This window comes from Nematolebias whitei, chromosome 15 (genome assembly GCF_014905685.2).
Source record: "Nematolebias whitei isolate Nwh7 chromosome 15, NemWhi1, whole genome shotgun sequence".
Classification (NCBI taxonomy): Eukaryota; Metazoa; Chordata; class Actinopteri; order Cyprinodontiformes; family Rivulidae; genus Nematolebias; species Nematolebias whitei.
Genome location: NC_056512.1, coordinates 32,855,738 through 32,873,145, shown reverse-complemented (window position 1 = coordinate 32,873,145; position 17,408 = coordinate 32,855,738). Strand labels below are relative to the sequence as shown.

The following is a 17,408-nucleotide window of genomic DNA, read 5'->3' as shown; positions in this document are numbered from 1 at the left end:
AATTAACACATTAAATAATAATCCTCTTCAGCTGCTCCGCCTTCACAATGTGAAGGCGGAGCAGCTGAAGAGGATTATTATTTAATGTGTTAATTTTAGTCAAAGTATATGTCTGTTTCTTTCATTAAACTTTACCCAGTGTCTCAGGAAGGTGGTCAGAATAGATCCACAGCCTTCCTGGACAGTGTGGTTAACCTGTGTAGGAGGAGTGGAAACGACTGGTATCGGGTGTATTTGATCCGTAAGATCAGCAGCCAACATGGAGTGGAGTTCGTCAAGAAACTACTCAAACGGGATCAAATACGTTGGCTCTTCCCTGAAGAAGTTCAACAACAGGTTCAGTTTGATTTTCAGTGCTGGTGACTAATAAAATGCATTTTTCTGTCTGCTTGGAATTCAGCTCTATCCTGCTTCATTTTTCTCTGTACACAGAATGAAGAAGCCCCCCCAGTAGATCAATATCTTGTGTGTGGGGAAGATTACAAGACTATCAGAGAGGCTGTTGCAAAGATAGTACTGGAAGGCAAAGTGGAAGGACTGGATGAAATCTGTGAGGTAACATTATGTCACATTATATGAGCTAGAATCACACCCTGGCATTAGATTTTAAGCCATGTTTACATGATTTTTTTGTTTGTTGTTTTTCTTCATAGGGATGTAAATGCCCGCCACAGCAGAAAACCGTTTACCTTCTGTTATCGTTGTACAGAGAAATCACCACTCTCTATGGACAAGCCAATGAGAGCTTCCATCCCAAACCTGAGGTTTGGTCAATTGTTTTATTCAAACAAACTAACCCAAATTTCCAAAGTTAACAAATGTTCATTTCTTTGCAATTGCTTCTGTCAACCAACATTTTACAAAGTTATTGTACCGTTTTACTGTCAAATCTAGAAGAAAATGTTTTTGTTTTTTTTGGTTTTTTTTTTTTTTACCAACAGCATCTTGAAGCCCTGACAACTTACATCCAGTCATCCAAAGTCCTTGCTAGTGCGCAGATGAAGGCCTTCGCTCAGGCTCTAGTGACCAACCGGATGGAGTCGTTGTCTGTCCGCCCCGGAGCCTCTGGGGCCCAATGTGTGGCTGTGGAGTTACTTGTTCACTTAGCTGCTGTCCTGCTCTGTGGAAACCAGGGAATCTTGGCTCCTCTCCAGCAGATAGCATTGACACCTGCTAACATTCAGGTGTGTAGAACATCTGCAGTCAGCGATAACTACCCCTTGTTATTTGAAATTAATTTAATGCTTATTTGGTTTTGCAGGCTTCGTTCTTGCCTTCTATGTCTGAAGACATGGTAGCAGTGGCCCAAAAAGCTTTGGGTCCATTGCAGTGGTACAGTAAGTAAAAACACAAGAATTGGCTTCTTGCATATGAAAATTGTAAAAAATTTCAACCAATCAAAACATTAATTTATTCTAAACCTTGTACAGGTTGTCCAAATGGTCACCCCTACCCTATTGGCGAGGTATATTCTGTTCATTTTGTTTTGTATAAAGGTTTTTATTTCTCCATATTCTGTAGGACTATTTTTATTTTTTTTAATTTTTTTTTTACCAGTGTGGCCAGCCCATGGAAACAAGTCGATGTGTGGACTGCGGTGTTGTGATTGGAGGGAACAATCACAGAGCAGTTCAGGGATCTCAGATTCTTCCACCCCAGTACGTGGTTTCCAAAATTAATGTGAAAATATGTAAGGCTTTAGAAACTCTTCCCACAGTCCTGCAATGTTCTAACTCTTAAACCTACATCATTTTAACAACATACATATATGTAGCTACTAAATTTTACTCACCAGCTCTGCAGAACAACAGTTCGGTTCTGGTCTGACTCAGTCAGTTTTGGTAGACCTACCCTGTCGGTTCTGGTCGACTCTCTGGCTCAAGGTAGTCCCTGTGGGCTCCTTAGAGAACTCTGGACCTCCTGGCAGCGCCTCCCCGCTTGAAAGTCCTCGCGAGCAGTTCTCAGACTGGTGTCCGATTCTGGTCCGGTTCCCGGTGGGTTCCATGCAGCTCTCTGCATCCGCTGGGTGCCGAAGTCACTATGAATAAGGACCGAACTTTTTCGAATCGGATCAAAACTTTTCCTCTATGTATTTCAGCTGAAGGCAATGGTGCTTCTGGGCAGGACACTGTTGGCTTCTGGGAAATGTAGTTTTTATGAGTGAGGATACAGTGTAGGCTTATTGAGAGAAGACTACACAATGGTGGGGCCTGTCCGAATTATTATTATTGTTTTTTGTTAACTTTTTACTGTACAGTATCCCGTACTGTCCCAATCACGTAATATTAAAGTTGACAATCATGTGTCCTGTATATTTATTATTTTCTTATGTTCAATCTTACTTTGAAAAACCACGAAAGAGCGAGTCCACGAAAGTCGAACCGCGAAAGAGCGAGAGACTACTGTACTTGAATTTGTGCAAATGTCCCTTCAATTCTTATGCAAATATTTTTTTGCTTTTTGACAGAGGTGACCGCACTCAGACAGGCCACATCCTCGGTGACCCAGGACGTCGAGACAATCCAGACATGTTGGACACAAAGAGCATTTCTCCGGTTCCCTTCACCATCATTCGCATGCTCACTCACTTAGCAATGCTGATTGGAGCCTGCAACAACATACAGGTGGCTTGGACAGAATCAAACATTTCAACATAATCTTTTTAAAGCAGCAAGTTCTCAATTTGAGCTTTTATACATACCGGTACTACATATTGTTCTGCTAATATGGTCTTGTTAAGACAGAATCATTTATGACTGTTTTTTTTGTATTTCTAGTTAATCTCTGCAATTATCAAGCCTCCGGTTGCAGATCCTGTTGCATTTCTTTCTGCTCATGTGCGAAAAGATGTTGAACATCTCATCAGGTCTCTGGGTAAGGGGACTGATGACACAATCAGCACAGTTCACCTGCTAATCAGCAGCTTACTGAATCCCCTGCAGCAGCAGACATGTAAGTACCCTGCAACAAATTTATTGCCTCACTACCCTAAAATGATACAAAATTAATTTGTTGTTGAGCAAAAAAAAAAAAAATTGAAGAGGCACCACGTTACTTCATCAGAATTTTGACCCATAATAGTTTTACGTTATGCCTTCAATTTTGGTTTTGTTGCATTTTGCGTGAAAATAACACAAGAAGAAATTGTGACCTCTAGTGGCCAGGTGATACAAAACACCAAATTGCAGTTTATATTGAATTGGATTGTGAATTTTTTGCTAAGGTTGTGTGTGCTTTCCCCCCAGTTTGGTATTAAGTCTAGTCTCACTTTCTGTGGATTCTCTTTCAGGGCCTGTTCCATATGACAATTGGCTCACCACCAAAGACAGTAGAAATGGATGGGAGATTGAAATGAGCAATACCATCATTACACCTCAACTCAAGGTAGTTTAGGAATCGAGAGTGCAGTCTTCATTAACTATTTCTCTTCCACTTGTTCATAAGAGGTCTATGCACATCCTCTGTTTCTACAGCACCTGGATAGACAGCTGAGAGAAGTGAACGCGTTCATCCGGGCTGACTCTCGCATCTCTGCCAATCCGATCATGAAGCTCGTGTTCGGTGAACCTCATCTCCTCTTGGCCTCACTTCCCCCAAAATCTCTGATTCATTGTTCAGCCGTGTGGAGCTGCAGGGAGAAAGTGTCCCTGCTGAGCCTCACCCACATCGTAGAGCAGAATGATGGCAAAGACACAATGCCGGTTCTGTGGAGGTTTTTGCACAAGGTAAGAAAACGGCGTCAAACATGCAAGCTGCATTATGTTTCATAAGAAGTTTCGGTACTGACCTTATTCCTCTTTTTTTCAACAGGAAGCAGAGCTCCGACTGGTGAAACATCTTCCCGATGTTCTCACACTCCAGAAGGATCTGGTTAAGAAGTTTCAGAACAACACTGAGCTGACTTACAACACCATCGCCGAATTTCTTCACAGTCACAAAGGAGGTATATCAAGAGCATGTACCCTCATCGATCATCAATCTATTTCAACTGTATGACTCACGGATTTTTATTTTCAGAAATGGCATTGTAAAGTAGCTGGCAGCATGTAGTATGTAGAGCTGCCTGCCAGGAAATTAGTAGTTTTAGCCAGAACGAGGACAAGGATTGAGTATTCTTAAAGAAATAAAATCTCTTTCACACATGACGGCAACAGATGATAACAGCTATGTTCAAATAAGTTGTGGTCAGTCCACCCAGTGGACTTTTCTCTAACAGACATCATCACTCTAAAAAAAAAAAAATAATAACTCTGTGGTTTCTTTTTAAGTCTCACTTAAAGCCTGGTATGCGAAACACATCCGAATCTTCCTGACAACTTGGAATCAGCTCAGAGTGTCTCTGGAAACCAACGGTAAAAACAAATGCCTGTTCTGCTGCTCTGAACTGTGCAACTTTATGATCTTACATGAATTAATGTTTTTCAGGTGAGATTAAGATTCCAGCTGAGTTCTGCCAGAAGGACCTGGACCTCAGCAGTGACTTCAAGGTGCTGTTGCCACAGCGACAAGGTGCAGGCCTGTGCTCCACAGCTCTGGTCAGCTACCTAATTGCTCTGCACAATGACCTCATCTACTGCGTGGACAAGCACACTGGAGAGGAGACCAGGTGGGGGCGCTCGTGTCACATTTTTCTCATTTACAGGTTTGGCTATAAGTTCACGTCAAACCTCTCCTGCAAATGCATCATGGATGTTTTTAAGCAATATAAAACTATGGGGAAAATAAACTGGGAAAAAAGTTTGAAACAACAGTGATTCATGTTTGAGCTATTTTTACATGCATTTGTTTCACAGCTATAAAGTGAGCCCTGCAGATCTCACCGATCTGCATGTGATCCGTTACGAGCTAGAGCGGGACATGATGCCCCTGGTTCTGTCCAATACCCAGTACAGCATCGAGAGGGGCCAGGAGACTCTTCATGAGTATGATTTGCCCAAGATCCAGCAGCAGATCATGTCTCGTTTCCTGCTGGGCAAACCTCTCATCACCCTCAATGTGAGGACGCAATAAAAAAAAAAGCACAATCAGTGCATCGCTGAGCAAAATAGTTAAAACACTTTTACCTTCTTTCACGTCCTGCAGGGCATTCCAACACTAGTGAACAGACACGACCGCAACTATGAGATCATCTTTAAGGATGTAAAGGCAAAAGTCGAACAAGTAAGGGTTGATTTCATAATAATTTTCGCACACTTCACTTACAATAAAACTCTTTTAATGGTTGTTTGTCTGTGAGCAGGAGCCTCTCCAGACTCTCACCCTCTTCTCTGTGGCTGGAGAGCTGCACTCCTACAGCGAGGTGTGTGAAGCTTTGTCCACACTGGAGATGGCTCTTGGCTTCCTCGCCATGACTGGGGGCGAGCCTCACATGCAGCTGTCCACCTACCTGGAGGAGGTGCTGCAGATGGGAAACCAGATGGCTCATCATATTGTCAAGGTCAGCCTATCTGAGGCACCGGTTACAGGATCCTGCTACATGTTCTCTGTCCTGCCAAACGATCTGTCTGGTTACATTTTAGACGCACAAAAAGTTTCCTCTGACTGCAACTTTTTAGTCAGTTAACTGTAAGACTATTGTGTCTAATCATAATTTACAGAGTTTTAATTGTTTGGTTTGCTTTATGTGCCTAGCGTGAGATAACGGGTTTCCTGTTTCGCCCACAGGCCTTTAGCATGTGTTGTCTGAAGCACTGTGTGGCTCTATGGCAGCTGCTGGCCTCACTCAAATCAGAAAATATGCTGCGGCTCAAAAAGGTAAGTCGTCACTCACCTGTAAACAGATCCAGAAGGGAAAATGGTGTCTTATTATTTGTTATAGTGGTAAGAGCAATGGATTTGTGATTTGTTATTTTGCTAATTCTGTTTTCTGGGTTTGTTAGGATCCATTTGTGGGAGTTTCAGAGAAATACAAAGAAGCCCTGGGGGAGGACGAGCACAGGCTTCTGATTGGTTTCTTCTCTAAGAGCAGCGCTGACAGTTTCCTGTTGGAGATGCACGAGTTCCTGGTGTTGGTCCTGAAAAAACCCAACGCTCCTGATACTTACAGGCCTCACTGGGGGTAAAAAGGAAGCTTATGAGATTTTTTGTTGTTGTTGTTGTTGCTGTTTTTTATTTCCTTATCTCTCATTCACACAAATGTTTAGGCCTTAAGCATGAGAAAAATGAGGGAATGCTTCAAATGATGTTTGTGTCTGAGGAATTACAATGGGAAAAATTATAATTGGAAGCCTACACACAATAAATATTTTGCTGCATTTTAGTCGAGCATGTTTCAGACTTGTCACATAAGACAACAAAATTAACTGAAGCATGATAATCTGATTTATGACACTTGTTTTGTTTGATAATTAAAAATTTCTATTTCAATTCAGTTTATTTATTTAGCGCCAAGTCACAACAGAATTCATCTCGGGGCACTGAACAGAAACATTCACATACATAAAAAAGCCAATTAGTAAAGTTATTTACCTAAGAAGTCAGCAGATTGTGCTGAATCTTCACTTTGTCATGGTCTCCCATCCTGAACAAGCACATTGGCAACAGTGGAAAGGAAAAACTCCCTTTTAACAGGAAGAAACCTCCAGCAGAACCGGCTCAAGATGTGCGGCCATCTGCTTCAACTGGACAGGACGGAGAAACAAAAACAGAATGACAGGTCCAGGTGTACTTTCTATTGGAAGAAAAAAAACATATTAAGGATAGAAATAATTACAAATACAAACAGAGTAGAGTAGAACAAGTAAAGACGGCAGCAGAGTGAGGAAATGTCGTCAGTTTGTCCTTCAGCAGTCTAAGCCTATAGCAGCATAACTAAGGGATAGCTCAGAAAACCCAAGCCAACCCTAACTATAGGATTTATCAAAAAGTTGTTCATGCTTCATTTATAAAGAAGTTGGTTCCACAAGAGAGGAGGCTGATAACTGAAAACTGCCTCTCATTCTGTTTTTGGAAACTCTAGGAACCACAAGTAAACCTGCAGTCTGAGAGTGAGGTGCTCTGTTAGGAAAATATGGAACAAGAAATTCTGTAATATAAGATGGAGCTAGGTTGTTGAGAGCTTTGTAGGTTAGAAGTAATATTTTGAATTCTAGTCTGAAATTGACGGAGCCAATGGAGAGAAGCTAAAACTGGAGACTAGGGGTGCACCCATAAATCGGGGTCAATAAATCTGCCCCGATTTCCTTAATTTTGGGAAATCGGCCCATACTTGCATGAGAAACTGATTTTTTACTTCATTTATATCTCAGAGCACTATCTCATGGCCAGTTAAAACAAGTTTGTATTGTTTCTAGGATGTTGTTCAAGGGCATGTTTTTCACAAAATTATATTGGAAAACTGATGGTGCATTGTGACCTTGTAACACCTGACAGTGTTGCTTATAAAACATAATCGATATCAGCCAAAATCTGAATCGGCAGGTCAGACTTTTTAGAAATCTGTGATCGGCCAGAAAACTGCAACCGGTGCACCCCTACTGGAGACATATGATCTCTCCTACTGGCTCCAGTTTTTGGACAAGATGTTTCTAATTTTAGTGATGTCACGCAGGTGGAAGAAGGCGGTTCTAGTAACCTTTTTTTAATGTAGGGAAATGTTCTTATCTAAAAGAAATCCAGCAGGATGTAGTTGAATAGACTGAAACTTTAACCTTTTATTTTTTACCATATTTTGTTACGGTTTCTATTATTATAACTAAGGGGATTTAGTAAAACAAATTTTCATCGTTTTGCCTAGATATGTGTTTAGCATTCCACATGATTCAGTCAAGATGAACATTAATCCCATGCATTGTTACTGGGTCTGAAGAAGATACTTTAGTTGGCACAACATTTTCTACAATTCGTTGTTTAGTTTGTCACTGCACAGGGTTGTCAATAACGCATACAAACTGCTGTCTTTTGCAAATAGCTTTAAGTTGATTTTAGATTGAGTTCAAAGAGAAATACTACTTGTGAACTAACGACACGGTTCTCAGACTAATCCTGCGTTTAGTTTTATTTGCATAAAGTTTCAACGTTTTTGTTTTGTCTCTCTTAAAGCTTGAAAGAAACGCTGGTGCCTTACATGGAGCATAAAGGCATGGACGTACCCCCAGATGTGGAGGAGCTCTTCCCAGAGAAGATCTTCCTGTCCCATTGCATCGAAGCCTGGAAGTTTATCGTCATGTTTAAACTGGAGCGTGCTCAGAGACAATGAAAACATTTTTTGCTGCCATCTTTAGATTTGATTTAGTAACTTGAGTTTACATTTACAACCTGAAATGACAGTATTGATAAGTCATATCTTTGCACATATTTAAGATGAAAAATGTGCCTTTTTGAAGAGCACTGTTCAGTGCCAAAATATACACCTGGGGTTTATCTCTGACAATGTGACATTGTGTATAGTTGAAGTCTTCTTGCCTGAACTTAACCTTTTTTATTCAGTGTTATTAAAAAAAACTATATATTCACTCAGGTATACTGTATGTGGGGTAGATCTCAGGACATAAACTGAATAGATCTTAAAATTAGAATAATGTCTTTGAGCTGTTGTGATTATTTTTTATCATTGTTCCGTTTTCGAAAGCTGCTGTGTCATCTTTTTGTACGGTAATTGTTGAGCACTGATTGCAGATTTGCTGATTTTACATTCCAATTTTTAGTTTGTATTTACTTTTCCTTTTTGCACTTTTTCTTTTTTTGTTTGTCCAGTTGGGGACAGAAATGAAGCGTCTTTCTCCTCATCTTGATTGCACCTCAGCCCCAGTTTGCTTTATTATATATCAGCATCATAGTAGAAGAAATATTTCATTTATTGTTTCAGTTTTTCCTGACTTGAAATTAGTACCGGATCATTTTTTTTTTTGTGTGTGGGGGATTTTGTTGCTTAATCTTAAGGAAAAGATTTGTTATTTGCTCAAGATAAAATGATCATGACAACTTTTTTTTTACAACAGCTATTTAGCAAATATCTCAATGTAGAATTTATTTGGACATTTTTAAAGTTGTGGTTACATATCTTCAGATTTAAAAAAAAATTATGCCTGTTTCGTGATAAGCAAAGCAATTTAATATCATATCTGAATGTGAATAAACGTGACTTGACTGGGCGCTTTCCATTAGAATAAAAAAATACATTGTTTGCTAGTACTAAATCCAACACAAGATAAATATGAGGCCGTGCTTGAGAAATGTTGGCCCGCTAAAGGATTTTGTGACTTTTTGACCCTCTGCTGGTGGGAGCTCAATGTGTTTCGGATCAGGCTGATGGAAATGATAAGGACAAGAATGCTGCTGAACAGCTCCTTGATTCAATTTCCTCCAGGCCAAAGTGGTGTTTAGCATAACAATGACAAATGGAAGCCTTTGCTTGTGAAAGTAAACTGTGGCAGTGACCACCCTCTGGGAGTCTGTCTGCAATCTGGATTTGTACCTTTTCGTTTAAAAGAAAAAAAAAGTTTACTTATTTACAATCCCAGTTCTGAAAAGGTTGGAACATTGTGTAGAAGCTAAATAAAAGGGAATACAATAATTTGAAACTTCTGTTGTTTTTTTTGGCTTTTCCCTCTTCAGGTTGTTCTAGCGACTCATCCTCCATCTTTGTCCTCCTTATCCTCTGTCTTCACTCCAACTACCTCCATGTCCTCTTTAACTACATCCATATATCTCTTCTTTGGCCTTCCTCTGCCTTTTTCCTGACAGCTGCATTTCTAACATCCTTCTACCAATATACCTGCTGTCCCTCCTCTGGACATGTCCAAACCATCTCAGTCTGGTCTCTTAACTTTATCTCCCAGTTGTTCAAATTGTGCTGTACCTCTGACGATCTTATTCCAATCTTATCCATCCTTGGCACACCTAAGGAGAACCTCAACATCTTCATTTTGGCCACTTCCAGTTCTTTCTCCTGCCCTTTTGTCAGTGTCACTATCCCTAAACCATACAACATAACTGGTTTCACCATTGTCTTTCATTTGACCTTTGCTGCCATCGTTTTGTCGAAAAACAAGCCTGAACCGTTTTTCCATCCACTCCATCCTGCCTGGACACTCTTTCACCTCTACCACATTTGCCATTTTCCTGGACAGTGGACCCCAACTACCTGATGTCCTGCACTTTTGTGACCTGTGCTCCTTGTAGCCTCACTGTTCCACCGGCCTCTCCCTCATTCACACACATGTACACTCTGTTACTACGGCTGACTTTTATTCCTCTTCTTTCAAGTGCATACCTCCACCTCTCCAAGTTCTCTTCCATCTGTTCTCGCAGCAGATCACAATGTCATCTGCAAACAGTTCATGGGGGATCCTGGCTGACCTCATCTGTTAGTAAATGCTATGTACAGCTGTACTCTCCCATCTTCTTTGTTGGATTTCTTGTTTATGATGTGCCAAAGGTTTTCAGTAGGTAAGAGGTCTAATCTGCAGGCAGGTCAGTTCAGCAACCAGACTTTTCCTATGAAGCCATGTTGTAATGGAGGCAGTTTGTGGTGTAATATTGTCTTGTAATATGCAAGCCTGCCTTGAAAAATACGTCTAGATTGGAGCCTATGTTGTTCTAAAACTTATATATATATATACTGTGCTTTTCTATTTCCATGGTGCCTTTTCAGTGTATGCTGCCCGTGCCAGAGATACTAATGCACCCCTATACTGTCAGAGAAGCAGTTTTTTTTTTTTAACTGCGAGCTGATAACAGGCTGGGTGTTGGTCTTCGCTTTTGTAGGGAGTGTCCATGGTTTTCAAAAGCATATTAAAAATTAGGATTTGTTCGACCACAGAACAGTTTTGCGCTTTGTCTCAGTCCAGTTTAAATCAGGTTTTGGCTCAGAGGAAACGGCAGTGGTTTTGAATGTTGTTCACATATAGCTTCTCCTTGCATGATAGAGCTTTAACCAGCTTTTGTGAATGGCACAGTGCACCGAGTTTACGATTATTTGTATGAGTTCCTGAGCTCATGCAGAAATATCCACAGTTACCACTGAACTTGATATGCATATGTTTTAGTCAGTCGGAAGAAACCAAAGTACTAAAAACATAGAAATAAAAACATGCTTGCAGAAAAAGAAGAACCAGACTACACAGAAAGGCCCAGGCCAGGAGGCAATTCTGCATCCTTCTTGCTGTGACGTGATAGCTCCTGGGTCACTGGCATGATTTACGCAACCCCATTTTGCAGAACAAGCTTCAGCGAGCAAGTTCAATCAGTTCACTTCCACTTCTGTAAGTTTGAAAGCCAACATGCCTGTAGTACAAAGAGAGGAACACAAACAGGTCAAATTATTTTCCAGCTCTTTGCTTATTTGTCTTTGTTTTTTGATGAGCAGGAATTAGAGAACAAAATTGGCAGACGTTCTTAGCTGCACACTTTGGATCAGGCCATGGGCATTTTTCAGAGGTGGACGGACAGCATTCAGTGTCATGACTGAGTGCTTCCATAACTTCCATTGCAATGTTGATAATATCGAACAATTTCGTCAAATCATTTAAAATGTTCCTTTCTAAAACTGCACTTCTATGAACATTTTTATTTTCAAACATGAAAATAACATGAAATGTTTATGCAATCACTGCTTCAACAGGATCCACCCTTAGCAAAGTACATTGACTGGGAAAAAACATGAGGAATTTGACCCCTTTTTAGTTTTTTCCCATTTATTTGGAATTTGATGGTTTAAATATTTCTTGGTTTTATGTTTCCTTTGATTGCAAATTCTTTCTGCATCTGATTGCCCTGCTGCAAATTGTTGCATCAAAGTAAATAATGTCACAAAACTGCCATTGCTTTAGACAAAATCATCTGATTGTAGAGAAATGACTAAGTTGTGGCCTTTTACGTCAAACTTTGATTAACGTTATGCAAAGTGTCACATGCTGTGAATGACTCTAAGCGACTCGGAGTTGAGCTCTTTATCTTTACCTCTTTATTTTGTGTTGGTTGTGTTAATTAAATGTGGCAGCCATCTTTAATTTGATTTTTTTTCCATTCAAATTTCAGTTAAAGAGTTACATCCAATGATTTCTTTGTTTTATAAAAAAAATATATATATATATGTCCAGTGGTCCACAAGATTCCGTTCGTTTTGTTTTCCTGAAGTGGCTCGTCGCCGTTTTTACTCGTTATTTTTTGTTTCGCAGATCCAAAATCTTCATTCGTTTCCCAAAAACGCTCTTCTCGACTGAGGATGCCCTTGAAGCAAAAAAGTCCGAAATCGGTAAGTAGTCGTGTTCAAAATGTGACATTAACGATGATCTTTGTTGACTCCTCGTTATTTCAGGGTGTCAGAAGAGGTCATGATTCTTTTAATTGTTAATAGTGAATATTGTCTTGCTGCAATCAACACCAGTTTTCATTCCACCTTTATTTATGCAGGTTAATCCTGTTGAGCCTCGGGGACTCGTTTACAAGAGAGGCCTGAATATTAAAGATATTTTGGTTTCAGATAGACACGTGAACACATGCACGGCCCATAACACATTTTAAACCCTTAGAAATGTTACATCCTGCTCAGCATTATGAAAGCAATCCCACCTGAGGTAATCTCTTGCATCCATTAACGTCTCTGAGGAACTCTGCCAACTTCGGTCATGAATCTCTTCGGTGCTTTGAGCTGCAGAGGAGATTCAAGCTTAACCCTTTCCAAAACAGCCTCAGATATCCATCAGGTTTACACCTTGTGGATCCAGTAACAGCCACAGGCTTTGACACCAGGCAGGCGCTCGCAGTCAAAAAGGAACAAAGAATTTAATGACTGCTATGAAATCAGTACCTCAAAACACCCCGGAGACCCCGGAAAGCACAACAACAGGCTACTGTATTTTCTATGGGGCTTTATGCCTTACTGGCGGTCTGCGGAAATGTTTTCTTTAAATTAGCCCTTCAGGGTGCTGCTGTTATTGCATTATTATCAAATTAGTGTATTTTAATTACTACGTCATATGAAATGTATGTGCCGGTAGGTCACAATGGGGTGAGAGCTCACGAGGCCATGTTGAAACTCTCGTGTTGCCCGTGGCCTGCTGTGCAATGTAAAAATATGAAGAACAGAGAGGTAGAAAAGCCTCAGTGAGCACATCTGTGAATTATATTAGCTAATTGTGTGCACTTCTACTTGCACTCAACACTTGAGTTGTTCTCCAAGCAGAAGGAAGAAATTAGGAGGACTGCTGCCATGTTGTTCTATTAAATATGTGAAGAGAAAATACAATTACTGGCTAAGTGGGAACATACCACATGGGATTATGAGCGGCACAGCATTTTTTTGAGCATTCAATTTTAAACTCCGTGCCCAAGTGCATGGAGCAATTCCCCAGCAGGTTTATACAACCAGGAGGCAGAGAACATTTTGTGCATTACATTTAAAATGTTGTGCGATCAAAACCATCATTGATAAACAGCATTTCATTCAGTTGATTATTCTTAAACACAGTTGCTAATTTAGTATTGGTACAATTTCCTGTTTATTTTTCTGTATTATTTTGCAAACTATTTCTGCATGTTGCTCTATTTTAGCTACATACATAAATTTAGACCAAAAACAAGCACCTTATGTTGGCTGGTAATTCTAAATTAGGTGCGAGTGTGAATGGTTGTGTGTAGGGATGCACGATATTGGATTTTTGGCCGATATGTTAAAACTTATTTGGCCGATAACGATATTTTATATACTTTCCTTTGTCAGAACATAGCCCTCTTATTTAGATTTATTTGCTACAAAAATTGTGTAACAGCTGTAAGAGCTAGTGACATCTAGTGACAGTAACAGCCTTATGTTATGCATATCACTTTAACTTGTATTAAATGAAAAGTGTTAAATGGTATTTGTTAGCATTAGTGATCTACGATGCTGTCTCACTTGTGGAGGCTTGTTCTGGGTTCCTATAGCTGTAGTGTGGGATCATCTGCACTCTTGTGCACAAAGGACAGCCTTTTTATGTTCAAAGTTTTTGTCTATCCATTGTGCCGTACGACTAATCATGCTAACGGGGCTAACACAACGTCCAAATGTCTGTGGTAAAACTCACCCAAGTGCTATTGGCTATTAGCTTCTCAATAACGTCGGAAATAATGGCTTGTAACTCTGGTAACGTTATGTCGGAAAAATATCTGACGGGACGATGTAGTGAGGCTCAACGTAGTCCATAAATCTTCGGAATCCAACATCCTCACCAACGGAAAAAAAAACTTCCACACCGCCGACATTTTGACTTCTTCCTCTCCAACGTGACCAGATCAAGTAGGTGTGCGTGATGTCATCCCTTTGTGCTGGCTCTGCAGGCATCTTTGTCACTGGGTTGTCATACAAAAACGGTGCCTTTTATATCTGAGTTATTTTGATGGAATGACAGATGTCCGATTTTGAAATTTAACACTAATATCAGCCGATACTGATACCATACCGATGATATCGTGCATCCCTAGTTGTGTGTATTGCTTGTGTCTATGGCCCAGGGATGGACTTGCAACCCGTCCAGGTTGTACCCCGCCTCTTGCACAATGACTCCTTAAGATAGGCACCGATACCCCCTTGACTCTGCACAAAGAAGCAGGTAAAGAAAATGGATGGATGAATTAACTCAGTTTCAGTCTCAAATTACACCAAAGTTGTTTGCATTCACTCTTCATTTTCACAGAAAATATAATTTCTCTTTCTAAAAATGTATTTGTTAACCATGCAGTCCTCTTATGGACTGAAAACAGGCCATGAAATCTTTATTTTACCTACTTCATCCCAACAGCTCAGCCTTCCCTTCCTTCCATAACAATAATATCATATATTGAATCAGGTTGTTATGGTAAGGTGAGAGCGTGTTTGAAAAGCCAAAAATACATCAACAATTTCCTAAATAACAATAAAAAAGTCCGGGTAGGATTGTGTGTCAGGTTGATTTACATTGTTAGAAAGGCCTGCTGCTTTCACTGACTTTTGTTTGGAAAGATGCTGCATACAGTCAGATCCTCCTGCAGGCCGTGAGCTCTTTCTAGTTTCTCAGCTTCAAAGCTGAAGCAGCCGAAGGCATTTTAAAAAGTTTGAAGGTTTTTGCAAACACATTTAAACGGAACTGGACCAAATAATTTAGCAGTAATTGGCAATAGCTTTATTTAAAAAATGAGACTGACGTGCTTGCCATTGTAAAAGTTTTTGTGTTTACTCTTTTATGAACTGTTAGTATTCTTGACTGCACAGTTTTCATTCCTGAAGGATGATGGATTGCACATATTGTATAACAGAGTATGCCTTTACATCGAGGCTGAGAAAACTCCCATTGGAAACCGAAAACTGTGACTGCCTGGCACAAAACACTGTTATATAATACAATTATTTTGTCTCTGTCCGCTCTCTTTTTTCTTCCGTCGTCTCCTTTCAATCCCTCTCTTTTACCCAACGTGTTTGTTATGTAACGGCCTTTGGCTGTGAATAGATAATGACTGTACAAGAGGTTTTGTTTACTGCGGATACAACCGGATTAGAGTGATTACCACTGGTGCCAGTGTTGTAACAAGCTCGGGAAGCATTTCACAGTGTATGTAGGTGCTGACAGTTATCCTCTGAAAGATTAGAGAAACTGGATTATGGGTTGTTTTCCTCCACCTGGTGATGAGAGACCAGGAGAAAAGGCTGAATGCTATAACCCCCAGGAACTGGGCTGTATTGAGTGAAAGTAATCCCCTTCCTCTGTATTTGTTAAAAAACCTCGGCTCCTTCAACCAATAGCTTTATGAGCTGCCATCCATGCTTTTTAGTGGTGGAGAGGACGTTACTTCTTACCTTGACCTTCCACCTCAGTAGTCCCTGATGCCTATAGCAGCCCAAAGAGGGAGATGGGTTCCCTGTCTCCATCTAAATCCCTCCTGTGGTCAGGGTCAAAGATGGTGTTCAGTTTCACTGTTTCTTGTCTTGGCCCCAGCACAAATACACAACACCATCTCCGATTGCACTTGATAATATTTATCCTCAGTTATAATTCCACAGATAGGGATTCTTGAGCTGAGTACAGTGGCAACAGACAAAGCAGAGTGGCCTTGAGCCCACAACTACGCCTTACCGATGGGGGGGGGGTGCAACGTAGAATAAAACAAAACCCCCGGCAGTGGTGCAAAATAAGCAACGTTGCCATTAAGAGCTCCACTGCAGCTCAGAAACACAGCTGTATATTTGTCCTTGTGATTCATTGCTATGGTGAAACGCGACACCGTGTAGAATACACACCGGTGTCGCATGCAAGGACTTCATGTAGTTTAAATAAATCAGTCCAGCTTCTTGGTACTAATTGCCATCTACCTGCTTTAACCCCCGAGACGAAGCAAAGCTAGAGAAGATAACATCAGTGGAAGATATTCAACACTTTATTTTAGACCAAAAACCCATAAAAAGGTCAAACTTGCATCTCCCCCCAAAAAAATCAGGTATGTAAAATACTTCTTTGGCTTATTTTATACCTATAAGCTTAATTTTCCACCCATATTTCAAATCTGCACCAAACAAAGCAGCATTAGCAAACAGAAAGAGACATACATGTTGCAAATGAAATAAAAACTTTCAAGCCAAAGAAATATTAACATTTTCACTCAGCCTGTAGTGCTATTACCTTTGTGGCACATCGGTCTATGACTTGTTGACGTCTAGAGGCAGCTCATGTGACGTGTGCATTAATGTAGAAAAAGTGAGTATTCTGAAGTCTGATGCCAAAATCCATTGAAGGCAAGCTGTTAAAGACGTAGACGAATCCAACAATGTTCAGTCAGGTCATCTGGACAGTTTTTTTTTTTTTTTTTTGCTGAGACGTTTCTTCCTTCATCCAAAGGACTTATTCAGTCCCGAAGAAGTCATTTGGATGAAGGACGAAACGTCTCAGCAAACAAAAGAAACCATCCAGATGACCTGACTGAACATTGTTGGATTTGTACTTGGATTATTGTGCATGAACTTTGGTGTTTTAAACCATTTTGACATGACTGTCACAGAGGAGTTGACGGGAAAGAGGACGGGCCCTAGAAACCATCTTATCACTAGCAAACGTTTCTTTTTTTTTCCATTATGTGAGTGTGGTATTTGTGGGACTCCAGTTTGTTTGTGGCTCCTTGGATGGGATAAGTCCTTTGGATGAAGGACGAAACATCTCAGCAAAAGAAAAAAAAGAGAGAAAGAAACCGTCCAGATGTCCTGACTGAACATTGTTGGATTTGTACCCGGATTATTGAGCATGAACTTTGTTGTTTTGAACCATTTTGACCTCGGATTGTAAAAGTCCTTTGGATGAAGGATGAAATGACTCAGCAAAAAAGGAAAAACCATCCAAATGACCTGACTTCATGTAGTTTAAATAAATCAGTCCAGCTTCTTGGTAAATGCCATCTACCTGCTTTAACTCCCGAGGTGAAGCAAAGCTAGAGAAGATAACATCAGTGGAAGATATTCAACACTT

General features: G+C 40.3%; 2 protein-coding genes across 2 annotated transcripts in view; one reads left to right on the top strand and one right to left on the bottom strand.

Annotated features, from left to right (window-relative positions):
* Positions 1-8,276, top strand: part of rnf213a (ring finger protein 213a) — a 43,409-nt gene extending 35,133 nt beyond the window's left edge. Inside the window, 20 exon segments of the mRNA XM_037688555.1 lie at positions 160-336; positions 433-555; positions 654-764; positions 942-1,184; positions 1,262-1,337; positions 1,431-1,465; positions 1,558-1,658; positions 2,468-2,624; positions 2,778-2,952; positions 3,290-3,384; positions 3,474-3,725; positions 3,811-3,943; positions 4,269-4,352; positions 4,426-4,606; positions 4,794-4,995; positions 5,083-5,160; positions 5,240-5,437; positions 5,665-5,754; positions 5,880-6,058; positions 8,041-8,276. Coding sequence (XP_037544483.1) covers positions 160-336; positions 433-555; positions 654-764; positions 942-1,184; positions 1,262-1,337; positions 1,431-1,465; positions 1,558-1,658; positions 2,468-2,624; positions 2,778-2,952; positions 3,290-3,384; positions 3,474-3,725; positions 3,811-3,943; positions 4,269-4,352; positions 4,426-4,606; positions 4,794-4,995; positions 5,083-5,160; positions 5,240-5,437; positions 5,665-5,754; positions 5,880-6,058; positions 8,041-8,197 — 2,847 coding nt within the window. The 3' untranslated portion in view covers positions 8,198-8,276.
* The window catches only part of cant1a (calcium activated nucleotidase 1a), an 865,245-nt gene that overhangs the window by 203,490 nt on the left and 644,347 nt on the right, over positions 1-17,408 (bottom strand). The gene's annotated exons all lie outside the window — the stretch shown is intronic.